The sequence below is a fragment of the Artibeus jamaicensis genome, unplaced genomic scaffold, assembly GCF_021234435.1.
Source record: "Artibeus jamaicensis isolate MK-2021 breed Jamaican fruit bat unplaced genomic scaffold, CSHL_Jam_final scaffold_1689, whole genome shotgun sequence".
Taxonomy (NCBI): domain Eukaryota; kingdom Metazoa; phylum Chordata; class Mammalia; order Chiroptera; family Phyllostomidae; genus Artibeus; species Artibeus jamaicensis.
This window is the reverse complement of record NW_026522029.1, coordinates 9,073,961-9,094,866: the sequence shown is the minus strand read 5'-3', so window position 1 is coordinate 9,094,866 and position 20,906 is coordinate 9,073,961. Positions and strand designations below refer to the sequence as shown.

Below are 20,906 nucleotides of genomic sequence, written 5' to 3'. Positions count from 1 at the left end.
TGTACTAGTTCTACCCCAATTCCTTTACCCAATCGGTTCGTCCTCCAGAATACACTGAAATCGGCCACTCTGCTGCCCCACTGTCCCTGACGCCACCATCATGCCTCCAGGGGACACTGGCAGTCACCTCCCCACTCCTGTGATTTCTGCCTGTGCCTCCTCCCCAGCCCCTCCTCACAGAGTAGCCAGGGATCCTTTATTTATTTATGTTTTCATCCTCACCCGAGAACTTTTTTTTTTTCATAGAAAGACGAAGGTGGGCAAGGAGAGAGAGAGAGAAAGAGAAACATCGACTGATTGCCTCCTGCACACGCCCAGACTGAGGATCAGACCCACAACCCAGACATGTGCCCTGACCAGGAATTGAACCTGCAACCTTTTGGTGTATGGGATAATGCTCCAACCAACTAAGCCACACAGGCCAGGGCACCAGTGACCTTCTAACATAATATCAATCTGTTTACATCATTTCCTGCTCATAAAGCCTTAATCTATTTCCACTGCGCTTGTTACAATCCCCCCACTGTGCTCCACACACATCGCCTGCCTCCCTATCTTCATGCACATGAAGTCCCTTCCTGTTGAACGTCCTGCCCACGAGCTACCTCTTCTCGGTGGCTCTCTGCCTGTGCTCCGCCACCCACACAGGTCCTGCCCTTCCCACCCGAAGGTCACCGCTCCAGCACGCCCTTCCCTCCCCCTGCGGGTCACAAGGGCCCTCCTGTCACGCCCTCCCCCCATCTTCTGCTTCACCCGGCTTATTAAAACTCAAAGTTATTTATGACGTTCCTTGTGTGTGTTCGCTCCTGTCCACCAAGTCGTCACTATTGTAATTCCAGTGTCTAGCACAGGGCCTGGCGTACGGTTACCGTGGAATAAATAAATATTTGTTGACTCAAATAATGAATGAATAAGTAAGCAAATGTGATGGGGTCATAGGCAAGGCAGAGGTGGTTTCACACACACCCCAGTGGGTGCTCTCCATACCCCCAAATCAGTGTGCCCGGCACCCCTGCCACCTGGAGCAGGTGAAAAGGAGACAATTCTGTCAGATTTATGCACTCATGGGATCGTCTCCAATTATTGCAACTTTCAATTCTGAAGTAATTTAGACCTGAAAAAAAGTTGCAAGAACAATACAAACAATTCCCATAGACTTTCACTTAAACACCTCAAATGTTAACGTTTTACTATGTTTGCTTTCCCAATTTCTGTGTTTTTTGAACCATTTTAGAATACACTGCAGACATAATGACCTTTATTTCTACATCAATCTGTACTCCCTAAAAACAAAGGGCATTTTTCTTCTTATGTAACCACAGTACAGTTATCACAAGTAAAAGAAAAAAATACTATCAATGAATCTAGAAACTTGTTCAAAAGCCGTTAATTGTGCCAGGCAGGTCCTCTCCAGAAAAAGAGATTATATGCGTTTTTGCTCCAGGGGCCGATCCAGGGCCACGCACTGAAGGTCCTTTCGGGTCCCTTTAGTCCAGCTGACCCTGAAACAATGCCTCAGGCCCCTCGGCCTTTCCCGACAGGGACACTTCTAAAGAACGCGGGCCAATTATTCTGTGGAATGCCCTTGAGCGTGGGTCTGTCCGGCCTTTCCTCACGGTTAAACCCAGATTGTGCGTCTTGGAAGCAGGCAGCCCACCGAAGTGGCGGTGTGTCCCCGGAGAACCGCGCGGCCCGCTCTCTGTGGTCCCGTCACCGGCGTGAGCCGTGATCGCTCGATTGAGCGGTTTCGAGTCCCCTTCCAGCACTGGTACGACCTTGAGAGCGATACTTTGAGGTTATCTAAATACAAGGATAGCCAACATTTTTGTTTTCAATCAGCCGACTCTAGGCTGCGGTTCTGATTCATAGGAACTTGAGAAAACGTGTGAGGCCTGCTCGTATGTTATGAGATAGCCAATGGGGCAGTGTTTCCTGGCGTAATTGGTCTATTACGCTCTTCTCCGCCCCCTCCTCTCACGTGTACAAAGAAATCTCAGATGCTATCGGTAAGAGAGCAGAAGAACCTGTCTAATCTCACTCCTCCTTCATTGGATGAGAAAGCTGAGGCCCAGGCAAGCTCCGTGACTCACCTAAGGTCAGAGGTGAGCAGGCCTGGAATAATTACACACTCACTGCGGAGCAAGAAAGGCACACAGGCCGCTCAGTGCCCTTCGAACGTACACGTCCTTCGGGCACAGCAGAGTCCAGGGCAGGCTTGCCGTGGCCACGCCGGACAGTGCTGGGATCCTTACAGAGCCCGGGGATAGGACCTGGTGTCTCCCACAAAGCGACTGCAGCTCCTAGGGAACCCCAACAGCTCCCGGCCCCACCTGAGACCCCTCCCTGCTCTGGCTTCCTTCTGTCTCTCTTTTTCTGTCTTGGAAACACTCAAGTCATTCCACAAACAAAAACAATAAAGTCTCATAGTCTTGCCTGCAGTGGGCTCCTAACTGGGAAGTGCTAGCTGCCCTCCTGCCCGATACTCTGGCCTCCTGCTTCATTCTACTGTATTTTTCCCCATCAGCAGAAGGGAGTTTTGTCATAATTGGACCATATTTTACTAATTTGAAAACGAGCTGGTCACCTGCCCCAGAGTGTTCTAGCTTGGACTAGCACAGCAGCGAGTGGTCCCCTCTACAATGCTCGGGGACTTTCTTTTACGGGGGCGAGGGTGCGGTGTTCTCTAAGAACACAATAACCGTCAACAGCCGGTCTCCAGAGTGGGAACGTCAACCCCGACCACGACCTCTCCCCAGAACACAGGGTGGCTGTAGGTGGCAGCTCGCCTGCTCTGCCACCTCTGAGGAGCAATGGGGTGTCCTAGCCCGTGCCACTGTCCCAGCCACTGTCCCCAGGAAATGCCTCTTGGTAAAAGCTATCTTTAGGCGATGTCTAGCAGAGGTACGGACTGTAAAGACATCTTGCATTTGTGTTTTGTGCAGACCATGTAGTGTTTCTTTCTTCCCACTGCTGCCGGACGAGCACAGAAGGGTGTTTCAGTGAAGGGCTAGCCCTTCATCTGAACTTGAGATAAGCAAGGTATATTTTTAAAACCATGAAAGAAAAGGTATTAATGGCTAGGAGTCAAAATCAGTCATGTTACTGAACTCTGACAGATACAGGAAAATGTTTTCCATGTTACAAGAGGCGTGAGAGGTGGCAGTAGAAGCTGGAGAGGCAGCGTGAGCAGCAGCTGAATTTTTTACTGAGTGCTCACCACGCATGGACACCCGGCCGAACGTTCCACGAACAACCCCTCGGGGAATCCGCAGAACCCTCGTGGCTTTCGTAAAATACCCATTGCCTTTTGTGTTGATAAAACACCCACTGTCGTAGAAAACACCCGTTTGTACAGAGTCAGCATCAAGTAAACAAGGCACTGGGCCGCATCACAGACTTGACCTGAGGTTACAATCCCCTTCCGAGGGCACCGTGGCCCGACCTTGGCGTGCAGGCCGTTGGGCCACGACTGCTGCCTGAAGTACCAGCTCCCTTCTTCCCGGTCACTTTATGAGTGATTTATATTTTATTCAATATAAAAACACAAAACTCCTCAACCTAGGTGAGACTCTAAGATAACCGAGAAACCCTGGGCTAAAAATTAGACAGGGAACTTTTAGTGGGCGACTGAGGTTTCCCCCTAAAGCTCCGCTTCGCACAAGTGTGGTTATTTACCAGGAACCCGTGTGGAGAGAACAGCTATTAAGTCGTTCAAATAAAACACACGCCTGTTGGCTGATGTGACAAGCTGCCAGGGTTTTTACTTCTGTGAAGCGTGTGAAACCTCACTGATGTCGCCGGAGCCCTGAGCGCTCACTGTTTTCCTTTCAGTTTCTGCCGCGAGGGGGTAAAGACGTTGACGCTCTATTGCAGTGATATAAATTCTCTTTGGAAATACCTCTGGAAAATCCAGTTTTGCTTAGGCTAAGGATTCTAAGAGTCATAAAACTGTATTCAGTTCTCCTCCAAAACAGCTTTATTCTAAAAAAAATCAAAGTAAGAGAAGGAAATCACGTTTTACCCCCGACATTTGTCATCGCGATGGCCTCCCTACAAGCTCCATCTCCTCCAGAAGATGGTGTGGCATTAGACGGTGATGAGAAAATCGTCTGTGCCTTGAACTCACGCTCTGGCTGGAACCTGCTCTTGGTCTGCGTGCTGACCTTGGGTGAACGGGGCAGGCACAGCGCTCGCTCTGAGGGAAAGTGGCCGATGTGAACTTTTAGAAATACTGGCGTCAAAGGAGATGTGATTCGAAAACAGATCTTTGAAACAGAATCGTAAGGAGATGGGGGACAGTAGGCTGGGCGAGAAGAGCTGGGCACCGGCCTTGCTTAAGTCCCGTTACTCGGACGGCATTAGGACCGCACACACAGGTAAATTAAGAAGAATTTGACTACTGTAAAAGCCCCTGAAAAGTACAAACCTTACCTATTAACCCTGCCTTTACATTTCTGCTGGATTTCTGAACACAAATGTGATTTTTAGTTGGGCACAAAGGACCTTATCTTGAAACAGTCGTAAACCCGCTGGCCTGTCTGATTCGGCTTAGCAAGAAAAATTCCTTGCTAAGTGCATTAGCATATGAGCTGGTTTACGTTTCAAACTTTGGGGTAAACATGTCTGGTGGGACTGTGCCTCCGCACAAGTGTCGGCGAACTGCGTTCTCAGCGACAATACTTACAGCTGTTGCCTGCCCTGGTGCCTCTCTGTCCAGCTGAATGTTCTGGCTCCTTGTACGGAAACTGGAGAGTGGTGTCTAAGGTTCGGAACCCTTCTTTGAGGGAATGATGCTTGTAATACTCCACAAGCTCCTTTAGGGTGAAGAGAACAAAAGACAATTTTTAATAAGCTTCTGTTCTCAGACACTTGGACATGGCATACAGATGTATGAGGATGACTGATTTAACGCTACATTTTCCATAAGCCTATGGACACGTAACTACTGATCCGCACACACGCAGCACCTGCCCAGGAACTGCCTTTCCTGGTCAGGCCATTTGTAATGTGAGCGTCCCCTGTTGTTATTCACAGGCAGAGAACATCCTGTCCATCTTGTGGTCAGTGTGGTCAATGAAGAGAAACCATACTGAACCTCAGTTTCAGAACAGCAATTACTGTTCTTATTTATGAAATACTTGCCTTTCTAGGCAAAAATAAAGGAAACAGCTGTTTGCTGAATATATAGCAATGTCTAGTTTCCTGCATTTTTCTCTCAATGTCGCAGAAAAAAACAAACTGGATTGTCGACACAGTTTTCCACGTAAACCAAGGCCGATAAACCACAAATGCTACTTGACATTGCTTCTGGCTTACCCTGAAGTACAAGCACCCAGCTCACAGCTCTGCCCACCCTCTGGTGCTCACGGAGGTCAATGATGCGGTCGCTTCCAATTCCCTCTAATACCGAATTTGTCCAAATATATCCGAGCCTAATATAATAACTCCCCACCACCTTGCCTACTGAAATTTCAGGAAATTTCTTTTGAGAATCATAGATTCTACACACACCTGAATGCCTCTACTTGAAACAGAAATTAAATAATAATGGCTTTATAATGGAAAAAACTCCTATTATTATCAGATGATACTATAGATATAACGGCTCTTACAAACACCTGAAGTGAAAATCAAAGCAAAATCCCTTTCAGCGAATTACTTGTTGCTTCTATTGCTACACAATTGATTAAAAACAGTGTGAAGTCAACTCATTTCTTCTAAAAATCACCCTGATACCAACTCAGTATCTCCATTCAGTAGCTATGGTCAAAGTTTCCAAAATGAATCAATCAGGCCAAAAATGGCCGGAAGAAGAAAAAGAGAATTGACAATGATATATTAATCATTTATGACCGGATGCAGATTAGTTGTGAAATGCATGGTGTGGGGAGGTCAAGGGGTCGCAAAGATTAGCAACATAAGGCCGACCCTCTCTCTCAGAGTTCTCACCCTTGGAAGAAAGAGAGGGCTGTGAGAGTTCAAAGGCAAGACAGAGCTTCCTGTTGCACGTCTGTTTTGGAAGATGAGAAAAGATTCCATGATGGAGCCAGCCCGGCTTACACCGGGGAACATGTGAAATGTGAAGGGCCAAGGGGGAGGAGAGGAATGTTGCATGCAGAGCGTTCAGGCTGGGGACAGACATAAGGTGACAAGGACCACGTGCACAGACACAAGTCCACAGGGCTGGGCTGAAGCACAAGAGAAAGCAAATGGACACTGTTCAGCTCCCGGGTCTGTCAAACAGGTAACAAGCAACTTCACAGGTTACGGTAAGCACGGAAGAAGCACCTGGTACAGGTGACCATCCTAACAACCGCTGCCATCCCCCGACCTGGCCTTTCCGTAGCTTCTCACATCTTCACACAGTGAGTGACAGACAGACGGTCCTTGTCCCCACTGATGCACATGTCTCTGGGAGGTCAGTCCGTGTGAGCACGGTCGTGCAGCTGGGGTCTGCCTCCAAAGCTGTGCTCTTAACTACATCACATGATTAGCAAATAGCATCTGGCAAATACACGTCCGCAAGGAGGGAGCACACAGGGAGGGAGCATTTGCTAAGAGTCCACGATGAGCCAGGGACTTTGCTGGCTTAGACCTGAGATGCTAGGCTTTTACACACATTGTATCTGTCACTTAAAAATATATATATTTCTAGAATCGCAGTTCGATTCCCAGTCAGGGCACATGCCTGGGTTGCAGGCCAGTTCCCACCAGGGGACACATGAGAGGCAACCATACATTGATGTTTCTCTCCCTCTCTCTTTCCCTTCCCCTCTAAAGATAAATAAATAAAATAAAATTATATACATATATATTACTTCCTTCCTTGGACCCCGATTACAGGGATCCTTCATGAAGCAATGGAATTTGGGATCTGACCCACTTAAAAAGGAGAAGAATGAGGAGGAGGAGGAGGAGGAGGGAGACAAAATACCAGATAGAAATGCATATATCCTCAAAATGGTTTGAATGATCAGAATAAGGCATTTGTATTTTAGTTATTTTTTTAACATGGTTTGCAAAGGCAAGGTTCGGAGTTAAGTTCTAGAGACCAACACTACTACATAAAAACTTTTCAATGAAAGGGAACATTTGGTAAGGTCCCCAAAAGAGCTGTGCACTTGTGTCCATCGTGACAATGACAACAGTATCGAGAGCTGTTCTCTTAGGAATGTTCCTTCACTGGAGCAAGATATCTTCCTTAGTAAAAATACAAAAACAAACCTGAAAGGAATAAGCCCGTAACTTTGAACTTCTGCATAAGCTTGTTATAGTTAATACGAATTTTATGGGTATTGTGAATTAGTATGAATCCAAGTTTTTGCAAACTTGTCTAGAAGCCCTGGGATGCTATGAACGAATAAGCTGCAAAACACTTCTTTACCACTTCACTACGCATGCGGTAGGTTTCAGTTCCATTTTTACAGTCTTCTGAGGGAAAATCTTCCTTCACGATTCTAACGAGGCAGAATTAAATGGTGCCACCGTCCATCTTTCCAATGGATGCTGCTGTGCTTCCCGTATTTTAGTCTAATCCACCCCTGCTTTAGTGGCCACGGACCTTCAGGAACTACAAGTAAGTAAGACTCTAAACAGCAGCAATGGCTCAGCTCCCTTTATCTCCCACTGACACAGAGGTACCAGCAATTCAAGTCACTCCAAAAAATAATGAGCGCCAGCCATTCCGGTTTCCAAGGCAACAGGCAGTGGAGATGAGTTATAGACAGCATCTGCACACGAATTGTGTGGTATACATGACAATTAGAACGAACTTAATGTCTTGTCATCTGGATGCAGAAATTCATTTAGAATTTGAATTTCCTGACTAGAAAAAACACCAATTTTTGATTCACCACGTTAAGGAAGAAGCCCGAGGGGGAAAAAGGTCGTCTCGACCACCCAAGGCCTATCTTCCCTCTGAGGAACTGGCTGATGTAAAACGCGTCCTGGAGTCTGCCTCTGTTCCACATCCTTTCCAAATTAGAATTTAACTCCAGGCCCTAAGGAGTTTCACAGGTAGGAGAATATAACTCTACCACCAAAGATGGGCAGACGGCGAACTATTCTGAAGAAACGACCACTCCAAACCACAGACCCTGCTTACGATGGGAACCGGGCTACTGGACAGGAACGTGAGAAAGGGACACTCCTCGAAGCTGGGTGATCCTGGCCCAGAGAGGCCCCCGGCGCAGCCAAATTGATGGACCTGTTACCCCCTTCCAAAGGGGCTGGTTACTGACAGGAGCCGTCCCCCCTGGCGTAGTATTTCCTAGTTTAGGTCCACAGGACAGCACCATGGGGAGAGTCTTGGCACAGATGAATGTATGTAGTAATTAAAGAGCATCTGAGGAAGTGCATAGTACTTTCTGAATTCTGCAAAAACCCAGTGATTTCACACAGGAAGGACTCAATGTAAAACAAATGAACAGAACTGCGGTGCCGGGGCAGCTCCAGACGAGTGCAGCTATCTTGTCATGTGTCGTCCCTTCTCCCAGCCATCTGGGACACCTGGCAAAGGTATTTTTCTAGGGCTGAGATTTCCAGTTGCTTATCTTCCTTTTCTCTTACAGTTACGGTCATGAGTCACTTAATGACGGACATGTTCTCAGAAATGCATCCTTCGGGCGATTTCATGACGCCAATGCGCAGGCGCCACCGTGAGATCAAATCATGCACAAGGCCAGGATGCCAGCAAGAGGCTCTGTGCCAGAGGCTGTGCCGGCGCAACCCAGCGCCACCCAGCGCCCGGTGTACAGCCAACTTCTCTTTTTTCAATAAGGAGAAAGCGTGCACTCTAAAATAATGATTAAAAGTACAGTGCGTACTTGAACTAGTAACACAGTTGTCCCTCGTCATTACCGACTACCGTGCATGCACCATCCTTTTTATACGACCAGCAGCACAGCAGTTTCTTTGCACCTGCACCACCAGACCCCTGAGTCGTCGGCTGCACTAGGACGTGAGGGTGGCTGCCACATCACTAGGTGACAGGACTTCTTCAGCTCCATTGTAATGTTATGGGACCTCCATCATACACGAGGTCTGTCGTTGGCTGAAAAGTAGTCATGCCTATGAATGCACACCCCCAAACAGGGACCTGGTCTGCCACCCAGGCATGTGCCCTGACCAGGAATTGAACCAGCGACCTTTCAGTCTGCGGTTGGTGCTTAACCCACTGAGCCACACCAGGGCTGCTATTGATGTTTAATCCCCTCCCTTAACCCTACTGTGCTGTGCGCTTCCTTGGGGAAGATCCCCGGGAAAAAATAATAGGCTTGGGTCTCTGGTGGTGGCCTTTCTGATTCTTTACACCGACCATATAAGGGTAGCTCATTTTAGTGCGACAAGCACTTTTAATTCCCTTTCCAGAACATCACTGCAGAAACCTTCATTGCTCTCTGGTACAAATTATTTGAATTCTGGGTCTCCGTTGCTTCTTATGCAGAGAGCAACCAAGGATCCACCTCCACTCATCCGGTGGCTGCAGAGATGACTGGCTCCTACAGGACTTTCTTCAGCTGAACCCAGGTGACCCAAAGCTGAATTGGTTGGCCCTTCCCAGCAACGATACCTATCATCCTCTCTGCCTGTCTTCTCTGAAGGGAGTTCTTTCTGTTGCTTTCCAAGTTGACAAGTCGGGAAGCCATCTTTGGCCTGATGCAATTTTTTTTGAAGCCTCCTCTGAGCTGGGAAATCGCGCAGCAGCCTCATTACCATCTGCAGAAGTCCTACGGGTGCAAACTCAAGCTAGGGGGCCTTGTGGTAAAGAGGAGACCCCCACCCCTTGCAGGCTTTGATCAGGTCTCAGCCGGGGCTGTCGCTCATTATTTGCACATCCCTTTGCCACCTGCCCCCCTAGGCTTTCACGTCAGGAAGAAGCTCAGGTACAGGTCTCTCTGTTCCCACGGAAGGTAAGTCACTGCCCGCAGCCAGGATGCCTGCATCTCTGCCCCCAGTTTGACCGAGTTTACGTTTTCCAGGATGTGATCTTGCTGCCCAGCCTTCGCCTCTGGATGGGGAATGTGATATTCATGTCCAGAGAGCTTTCTTACTTTTCTTTCAACCTGGGATGCTTCATTTCCTTAAAAACACCGAGTCCTGAAGTGGTTCCAAGTTTTCAGATAAGGCTTTCTTGCCAGCTCATTTTGTAAGGCTCTCTTGCTCTCAGTTTAACTTTGATGTTAACATCTGCAAACTGCTTTGAGATGCTTTCCGGAAGGCTGCAGTTATGTGTCACTTGATTGATGGTTCAATCGATGAGTGGTTCTTCCTGATGTTCTCAGAGTGCTCAGCAGAGCACTGCAAATGCATCTTACGTCCTGTGTCCAAATTCTTTATTATCTAAGGAAACTCTCTCAAATTTGACAAACAGACTTGAGACCACTTTTAAGGAAATATGAACCCTTTTACTATGAGCAATGCATATGCAGTATAACGAGAGATACGCATTGTTTATACATAAAGTTAACAAAGTCCACAAAATATCAAGCCATTTAATATGCCATTTATGGAAGAAGATATAAGAAACATGGTACACAGGAAATGACACTTCAGTCCCCTTCAAAGTAGGCACCTTGGGACCTCACACAGTTCTCCCAAACGCCATCAGCTGCCTGGTTGTATTTTTCTGAATCTCATCAGTGCTGTGAAATCGGAAACCTCTTCCCTTTCAGAGATGATTTGAGTTTGGGAAAAGCCAGAAGTCACAGGGTGCCAAATCTGGGCTGTAGAGAGGCTGAGTTCCTTGGGTGATTTGATGTTTCTCAAAAAAACTGTGCACAAGATGTGATGCGTGAGCAGCCACATTTTCGTGATGAAGCTGCCAATCACCAGTTGCCCACAGCTGTGACCTTCTAAATCACCCGAATAGTTTCCACAGAGGAATGTGTAAGCTTAACGCAAAATCTGATGCAGATTCGTTGCTCTACTCACTCAGTCATTTTGAATGTGACAACCACACAGTCCACATGCTCACTCAACAGTGTCTACCACCCCCACTGACTAGTACAGTGAAGGCATCATTGTTCACACATGCGCATTCCAGTCCACTCTCCTTGGCTGCCAGGTTATAGCTGTGTCATGCAAACCATTCTAGTAATTATTTAAATTGTTAAAATTAATAAAATAATCTTTCTTTGTGTAAAGCAAAAGCAACCTTTTTTTCCATGGTAACAATATACTATTTCTATTTAAATATAAAGTTCCTATGGATTGTTGTGTGGTAAAAATATTGCCTTGTTAAGGTTGAATTGTGCAAGGTAATGAAGAAGAACACGGATAATTTATGAAATAGCAAAAAAATTTTTCTATGTGACATTATATTGCATTTTGTATGCAACATTCAAGCCTGAATGTAAGGAGTGTTTTACCAATTACAATTGCAGCTTTTATGTCATCATTTTAAGTACCTTCCTCCACCTGAATGAGGAGACAGAGGCAGAGGAAGGGAGAGGAAGGCAGAGACGCACATTAAATATTCGCTGGGTTATCATCAAACACAAGGCAAAACTTGCAGATAACTGAGAGTCAGCTGCATTTGAATTCGCCTATTACTTTGAGTCATTAATAGTGTAGACTCTGAAATATTCACTACAACTTGCCAACTTGCCCTGACCAGTCTGGCTCAGTTGGTCGGGCATCATCCTGCAAAGCGGAAGGTTGCTGGTTCAATTCCTGGTCAAGGCAAATAAATGCCTGGGCTGTGGGTTCAGTCCCGGGTTGGGGTGTGTACAAAAAACAGTCGATCAACGCCTCTCTCTCACATCAATGTTTCTCTCCCTCTCTTTGTCCCTCCTTTCCTGTCTCTCTAAAAATAAGTAAGTGAAATCTTTTAAAACTTATAATAAAACTTTCAAACTTCACTTACAATGAAAATCATGACTAGGTCAATATAAAACTACTGACAGTCTTGAAACTGGAATTTTCAGGATCTGCTACAAATGTATAGTATGATTTTCTTTAAACAACTTTTCAGTGAGCAGAATTTCCATGAAACTATAGAATTAAACTGACCTTTCTAATAAGAGAAAAATAAAGACCACAGATTGAAAAGAACTAATCAATGCTTACCATTAAACTTTTAAATTTTCTATTTTCTGCAATGTGAAATAAGCCATCTCTGGCTACAATCTTGATGTGCTTTGCTTCATTATTGTACCTGTGGGCAATGAATAACTTATGAATATAAATGTGTTTTTAATCAGTAGAAATCAATAATTACTGGAGGGCCTGCCCCAATAACGTTACAGGAATTAATTCAAAAGACAAAATATATACCTATGCCAATACACTGGTGACAGCTAATTAACAAAATATATTTACTAGATTGGCTGAAGATACAACCAATATCTGAAGTGGGAAGGGACATTACATTTGACCAACCACTGTGCCCCATTCATTTAGTAAGTTCCACTGGAGAATACAGAAAAACAAAATAAAACAAAATCTAGTAATTTATACTCTTAGAATTTATTAAACATATAACACACACCAAGTCACCAAAATACAATGTTATGAAAGAGATCTACTATGCCAATTAGCAGCCTATAACACTTAATACTGGTTTTCTAACAGATATTTTAAGTACTAATGAACTGTCTTGCTAGAAGCCTCATTTCCCCTGTAATTAGAACCTTGGTTTCCCACTTGGGTGTTGTATGTGTCGGGTGGTCTGTGCCACTGTGCAAACAGGAAATCTATTTCTGTAAAAGTCCTCCTCCTACTTACTTAATGCTAATTGCATATTCTCCTGACTCTTTGGTCCGGTGCCTCACCAGGTAAGTACTGTTGACCCTGTTAATAAGTTCGGTCTCCGCCTGCAATCTCTCCATAGCACCGGCATACCTGTAAGAAACAATCACACAGGACAGTTGCATGACGTACGTGGAAGAGAACAGGGGCTAAAAATAAGCATCTGTCGGGATTTTAATTTAGTGGCAGATTGGAGCTCTTTTGGCTGCTGGACCAACTAACTACATTACTTTTTAAAAAAATAATGCGGAGAAACGTCCTTAAATTCTTTCAAGCACAGATGTTCTACCCAGCTCACCAGAGTAAAGTGAACAATGCTTAACCCAAGATGCGTATATGCTTAGGTCCATTCCTGTCTGTGGCCACTGCAGACTTTAAATCCACAGTCCAGAGCACGTGCATGTGCCCGCACACGCCACTCTGATAAACTCGTGGAAACGTCAGCAATACATCAATTCATTAGGGTATTCTGTTGCATCTGAAAACACCTCGGTCCACCAAATGGAAATGGAATGTGGATTAGCCCCCACATGTTAGATGTCCTGGAGCTGAGGGTATGGTATTTCCACTTAGCTGCAGAAACATTTTTAATACTTACCATGGCTGGCAAGAATAATCTACTGGTTTGGGCACCTAGGATATGAAAAGGCAAAAACAGATTAAGTTTACTTAAGGGAAGCTTTTAGAAATCAATCATTAATTCAGTTCGGCTGACTCAGCGCTGGAGCCAGGAAGTATCCACTGGCGATTTCAAACAGGGTGAATCACAGTGCACGTTGGAGAAGTAGGGAATAATTCATCCCGCTTTAATTCATTCTTTCATTAATTTTACTGCCACTGCACCTCCAAGGGGAGCGATAACCGGAGAAATATGAATTGGAGACTTTTGGTATTTATTATCAAGGCACTTTAATCCTATCGCAGCAAATTAAAAGGAAAATGTTAGCAAAACCAGACAGCACCCCGCTTTCCCAAGACTTTGAGACTTTTCCCAAGACACAAACAATATACACTGTACATCGGCTCTTACTTGATAACACACTTAATAACACAAATTCTAAACTCTGGCCGGTGAAGGTGACCACCTGGAAAACCTTTTTTTCCTGGAAGTGACATGGAAAATATTTCCTTTCCCCTTTTCTCCTATAGAGTTTTGCAAAAGAGAAGAATATTACATCTTCTATGCTAATAAAGAAAGAAACTTCTGGTTGATTATGGAAACTAGAAAATGAACAAAGCCCATGCAGGCATAATAATAGTTGTAAAATACCAAATAAAATACACAGTGTGCAGAGATGGACAATGTTGACGAACTGCTAAGAAAAGACCAAGAATACAGACAGGTTGTCTTGGGTGCAGAAATCTGTCATGAATCATGTAAGTCTTTGCATGTTATACACACCATGGGATCCCTGGGCCTTGTTTACATCCATCCAGTCATTAAAAATTTTGTTGCCATCATTCTAACAATAATAATGATCATATTTCAGCGGTTTGGCCAACGGGAATATGTTTGTTTTCATAATAGGCTGTTACTCTTCCGTCCTTTCAGATTAAGAGTTATATATCCAAAAATTAGCTTTCTGTCCAGAACAGCTCTAAAATTATCAACAAGTAAATATTTGGAATCAATGACCTACATTTCTAATTTCATCCTGACACAAAACCCCGATGTCAAATCCTGATACATCACAAATAATATTAGAAGTTATACCCCTTCAAATCCCTCAAATATTTTCTTAGGTCTCTTTGTTTTCACAAATAGAAATCAATCTGCAACACTCCCGTTTTGATAATAAGATCTACATGGCCTCAGAAGTTTGATGGGAAAACTATTTCTGCCTTCCCTCGCCTCTCCATGGTCTTAAATGTGTGCGCATTCCTGAGTCAATCTCTCCCCACTTCCTCCATGGCTGATTGGGTCCTGTCTGGGCAGACATTTCTTAGACCGCAGATCATTTCCTTCTGGATACTCTCCCATCTTGGAACGTATTCTCATTTTTAACCATTTTCCCCTAGTGCCTTTTCCTGCCTTTATGATAGCTAGAGGTGAACCTTCTGCTATGGATGAATAGTTTCAAAACATATATTTCACTGGGATTATGGCATATAAACTATAGAAGACATGTGCTCCTTCCTGTAGCACATCTTACGGAAGTTAGATGGGATGGTTAGAGGTGCGCTTTCTACCCTTCACTTAAGAGTTGCTTCGGTCTCCAAGCTGGTGTGAATCCCGGCTCACACCTGGGTTGACTGTGGATCTGAGGTTAAAAACTCTTACAAAAAAGTGCTTTGTTTTTTCCTCCCGACCAGACCCAAGAGGAAGACGGGCTTATCTTTTGCAGGACAGTTTTCTTCCTGCTCACCCCAAGGGGCCCTGGCTGCACAGGCACCGCCACCTTAGCCCTGGGCGGTGGCTCAGGGCTCTGCCTGCGGGCTCCGCCTCCAGTCACCAGACTGCCAGCGTGGTCTCATTCACGTTCCTCCTCAGCCCCAGGCTCCTATCTGTACCTCTCAGCACTTTGGGAGAGATGGACATAAAAATACTCCATTTTATTTATATAGAGGCAAGGATTTTAACAGTTTTGTAGGAAAATCCACCCTGAACACCAAGGTATGGAGATAAAATAACGTCACCCCTAAACAGAAATGTATAAATCTCATAAACCACTAGACGTTATGTGTTATTTTCATCCATAGTAATATTTGAATAAATACTCACTCCTTCTCCTTGTATCTACCTAGTGTGCTTGACATTTTCAGAAAATAACATTAAAGAAACAGTAATGACAAAACTAAAACACAATGAAATGTATTTGAAGATTTGGTTGAACACGTTGCGACTTCCACTCTTTCTGGCACGCTTTCAGACTGGGTAGTTCAAGTGCAATCTCTCTCCGTAACCCGGCATGCCAGGGAATGAATTAGACCGTACCATCTCACCTCAGTGGGAAGAGAGAAATTTGTACTCGGTATCTAACCTGGAGCTTTGGTTATTCTTTCACGAACCTTGAAGACAATTTAATTTTGTAAATTCTACTGCATTAATTTTTCCCTCTTGCCTATATTCCCCTAACTTTTAAAAATATTTTCTGACAATCAAATCACAATGATTTTGGAATTTTAATAACATTGACCATACTATTTAAACATGAAATAATATGATCACTCCAGAAAGTATTAACGAAATTAACAATCAACCAGATCTGTATCCACTGTACATTCTTGCACAATTAATTACAGCCTCCAAAACAAAAGGTAAGAAATAAAATAATCATACTTACACATGGGCAAGGCTTGACGGCATCACTCGGAAAGAACCCGACCTCTCCAGATGCTAAGTTTCTACCCTAAGTTAGAAAAGAGACGCCAATGTGAGACAAACTTACCACGAATGGTAGTCCCATGATACTATGCACACAGGGTCAGCACGTAGGACCCTTGGAACGACCGCCCCGTCCCAGCCGGCTGACCCTCGAGGGCTCAGAGAGGGAAGCAGGGGGAGAGAAGTTTCAAAGTTGTTAAACTCACCACGTGGTCTTCGATCACAATGGGATTCAGATTATAAGGTAAGAATTCAAGTTTGACTTTCCCACCTACCACTCAATTTTGTTAACTTTGTGTCCCTCAGTCCCACACAGAGACAATAAGCAATACTCTGTTTTTTCAGCTTTACATTCATTAATACAAGTAGATCAGACTGGTTTTGTGTAGGCTCCATAATTAATTAGGAGTTTGATTTACATGGTTACCATTGGTGTCACTAAAAGAACTCATAAGAACATTCCTCCAAGAAACATTTCAAGATGTGTAGAAATAGCAAACATAACAGAATGTGATTTTTTAATGCTTTTCAGATTTAGAAAAAAGGAACAGAATACTGACTAAGACACAGGTGGCAGACACAAGGCCCGCGGGCTGAGTCCGGCCCTCCACCTGGTTTGACCCGGCCCGGCACCTTGTTTCTACCCCGAGGCACCCCTGAGCCCTTTGCCCCTAGTCGAGGAGGAGTCACATGTACACAGTCCTAAAATTACATCCGGCCCTTTGAAGGCAACCACGAGGCTGATGTGGCCTGTGGTGACAATGAGTTTGACACCCCTGGATTAAGGGAGGAGAACAGTTAAGATGTTGGAGGAGGTGACCGTAAGTCGGAATAGTATTGCAAATAAGAAAAAAAGGTGGGGTAGGGGGGAGAAATTAGCAGAATAAAGAAAAGACAAGCATAAAATAGACAAAAACTTATTTAAGAATTTATTCTTGGAGACCCTTAGTCAAATTCCCCTTTTAAAAACCTCATGACACTAACCCTAAAATTGTTCCCCTTTTTTCAGAAAGACAAACCACCCTCAAAATACACTACAATCATCCAGATGAATAATCAGAAAGTTCTTGTGACATGACCTCTCACGGGGAACGGGGCTTACTTGTATTTGCCATTGAACAACGGCTTGTTTCCCAGAGCCTGGGATGAGCCACGGCACTCTGACGGGATGCTGCGTGCCCTATCGTTTTTGACCAAAGAAGACCAAATGGCCAGAAAACTTCTCCTCTCAGAAGCAGTACCCCTCTGTGCCCACAGGGCTCAGCTATGAGTGTGCAGAGGAAACATGAGAAGGTAGAAATCCAGAAAGGAAGAAAACTCTGTAGAAAGAGATGAGAAGAAGAGGGGAGGGGAGTGGAAAAGAGAGTGAAGAAGAGAGTATCGGGTGAGTGGGGAGGGTCAGTGGCAGGGAGGAGGCTGGGGGGGAGGCAGGGGAGGGGTTCAGGCGGAGAGGGGGATCGAGGAAATGATTAGGCAAAGAGATGGTATCAATCTTGTCAAGGTTTATCCTGAGTATCAGGACAAACGTAAGTAAGCAAGTGGAGTAATCATTCATTCACTCAACAAACACAGTTCTAATATTAGTTTGATTTAGACGCTAAGGAAAATACACATATTCACCCAAACAGTTCCTGTTTTCCCCTGTATTTTCAGGGCAAATATATGCATACACATCATTATCATACAAGGCAGAGATCAAACTAGCCACTGTTTGAGGGGATGGGGAGGCACGTGAATCAAAGAGCTGGACTGAGCGTGGCCGGGGGGGGGGGGGGTGAGGATGCCTGAAAGCTACACAAAGAGCTACATAAAGCACGTGAATGTGATGTGTAAGATTTACATGAATACAAATGGATAAGGGAGAACATTCCAGAATCCAAAGTTAGCACGAGGAAAGCACAGGGGTAGGAAAGTATAGGACGTGCGTAGAAAACACCAATATTTCCCTTGAAATGGAATCTATTAATGGCTAACAGCTACTGAACCCTTTCTTCGTTGGGTCCTTACAGTGATTCTCTGTGGTAGGTTGAGCCACTGTCCCCATTCCTTAGGTCAAACTATGATCAGCTCTCACTCACAGGAAAATGACTTGCCTACGACCACAGAACCAGCAGCGACAGAAGCAACACTCAAGTCCAGACGTCATACCCTCAGAGCTCTGCGCTGCTTCTCTCTACAAGGGAAACAGGACAGTGGACAAGAGAGCGGAAAGGCAGCAAGGAGCCAGCCAGCGTGACTGTGGTGTCCACATGGATCACTGGTGACGGGATTTCAGCCGGGGGCTCTGCATTCTAGAAGCATTAAACTGTCATCAATGTGCGCGCTGGCTGACAGACGGGTGTAACCTGGCAGGTGAGAAAGCCACCAGAGAACCGTATAGCAGTAAGAGGACAGGAGGTGGCGAAGGTGCGAGGGACACTCTTTCGCTGCAGGGTCTGGGACTTGCCTGTGGACTAGACCTGGGAGGAGGAGACTAAGGGAGTTAAAAGTGGGGGAGGGGCAGTTGGGCTGGAGGTGATTATTGAATCCATCCAAAGCGATACCATGGATTAGATGGCGCTGCACGGAGGGGAACGTAAAATCACGAGAGTGACACTGTCACGGGAGAAAATGCAGGGGAAGGAGAGGGAAACAGAACACAGAAATCGGTGTCACTGGAGGCAGGGAGGAAGCCGAGGGGAGGAAATCAGACTGAGGCGTGAAGACAGCGCCCAGACCACAGGGACACGGTGGAGGGTTTCCTTCGTTCGCTGAGTCCTTACGGTGTCTTGTTTTAAGCACGACACCGAGATAGGGTTAAGTAAGCATGACATTTGGGGACCATACGACTCGCTGGACCTTTATATACACATAGGCGCTGCAATACCACCTACGTGAAAGAGAAGGGGGTGTGGGTGGGAGCCACCTCCTGGAAGCAAGGGCGACAGTCTCCAGATGAGTAAAAGAGACCAGGGAGAGTGCGCCCAGGAGGTCTGATTCGCCTCCCGGCCGAGGAGAGAGCTGGACTTTCAAAACTCTCTTTGAAGATGCATCAGCAAATTGACGCATGATGGCTATTGTAAGAATGACCTTCATCAGAGAGAGAACTAAAGGTCTTCCCCTACGGAAGGCAGCGTTTGAGAGCAACGGCAACATTTGGGGACAGCGCCTGTTGGCCAAAGTAATGGCAGCCATTCCCTCAGAACGCAGTGGGCACAGGATCCCTCACACAAATGGATGCTTTCATTCCTCCCTCTAAACTCGGTCCCCATGTCACCTCCTCTGTGACCTCTCTGCACAACCTTCCCCAACCCGCAGATCCAGACTTCACGTCACCCTGTTCGCCCGCTGCCCATGCCATCAGCAGGACAGATGCCACATAAAATTATTGCTCGACGTGGTCTCTGCCTTTACTAGGTCATGAGCTCCAAGACTAACACCTCAGTCATTTTTTCTTCAGTAACAGAATGCCTGGCGCACAGTAATGACTCAGTAAATGTTTATAATTTGAGGCATTGCTCAATTTCACGGTCCCATGTCAATGAGTAGTGGGACCTCGACTTCCTTTCCACTGGAAAGAATAAAATATATTGCACTTTGTACACAGACGAGCAAGGAGAAGCATTCAGCTGCCCGCTTCTAAATGAACAGAGTCTTACAGTGGTCCTGCGAGGCTACTCCTGACATTTGTATAAGGAGTGTGTGTCGCAGAATGTAATGCCCAAAACAGAGAGAAAGGAGGGGAGGACCCAGAGAATGAAGTGTAAGAGACAAGTTAATGAATTTTTTAATGACTTTATTTATGTTTATGTATATTTTATCCTCACCCAAGGATATGCTTACTGACTTTAGAGACAGGGAAGGAGGGAGAGGGAGGGGGAGAAACATCGACGCGAGAGAGAAATTGACTGCCTCTCATACACACCCCAACCAGGGGCTGAACCCAGACCCAGGCACGTGCCCTGACTGGGAATCAAACCCATGACCTTCCGGCTTACGGGACGACGCTCCAACCAACTGAGCCACACCGGCCAGGGCCATTAATGAATCTTTTCATTTCTGAAGGTGTCTGGACACAGCCACCTTAGTTCTTCCTGCGTAGAACTAAGGCTTTGACCTGAAAGGCAGCAGTGGGGACGGAAACTGCCCTGGACAACACAGAAAGTGGTCGCCATGGCTGTATAATAAGTGTCCTAAAACTAGGGGGACCATGTAATCTCCTAACCAAGCCAGAGCTTTTGAGAGCAAGGGGGCCACGATTAATAACTACGCCAGGAGGCAAGGGGTAAATGGGGTCTCTCGGGAGTAAACCAGGACACCCAGCAACTGCGTAGAACACCATTTTGTGCTGCATCACTGCGTTTCAAGGACACTATTGGAGGGCTCGCAGGAGGGGACCTTTCACTAAGCCAGCCGACGCCCAAGGTCAAACTGCTTTTTCCTTCACAAAATACCCTGGAAGTGCAGGTTACGTTTCCTTAATGGTCGCAGACATCCCTTTAGAAGACAAGAGGTGAGGGACCATTTAACAGAGCTTAACAGATGAATAAAGTTACACTTCCTCCCGAATTCCTGGGAGATGTTGGCCGTGGCTCTGAGATGACGTGCTGCGTTCAGTGATCTTCTCTTCGCTCAGGGACGAGCCGTACCTCGGCGTTGGGAAGCAGAGTGTGTGGGGTGGGGGGGTGCACACTGATAATTCATTAATACCAGTGGGGGGAGTAGCTGTCAACCCCTTCGCCCAGCCAGCACAGCAGACTTGAGCTGCAAATACACCATTTTCAAAGCCAGTGGTTTTGTGCATTTGATGTTTTGATCTCTCTGTGACATTTCTACTAACCTCGATGAGAGA

At 45.6% G+C, this 20,906-nt stretch overlaps 1 protein-coding gene across 2 annotated transcripts in view; it reads right to left on the bottom strand.

The window, feature by feature from the left end:
- VAV3 (vav guanine nucleotide exchange factor 3) overlaps positions 1-20,906 on the bottom strand; it is a 263,731-nt gene that overhangs the window by 11,208 nt on the left and 231,617 nt on the right. For both annotated transcript variants that reach the window (XM_053655908.1, XM_037152417.2), the window contains exons 21-25: positions 16,035-16,100; positions 13,349-13,383; positions 12,727-12,843; positions 12,070-12,157; positions 4,685-4,814 (exon numbers count right to left, since the gene is read on the bottom strand). In XM_053655908.1, coding sequence (XP_053511883.1) covers positions 4,685-4,814; positions 12,070-12,157; positions 12,727-12,843; positions 13,349-13,383; positions 16,035-16,100 — 436 coding nt within the window. The remainder of the gene's footprint in view (positions 1-4,684; positions 4,815-12,069; positions 12,158-12,726; positions 12,844-13,348; positions 13,384-16,034; positions 16,101-20,906) is intronic.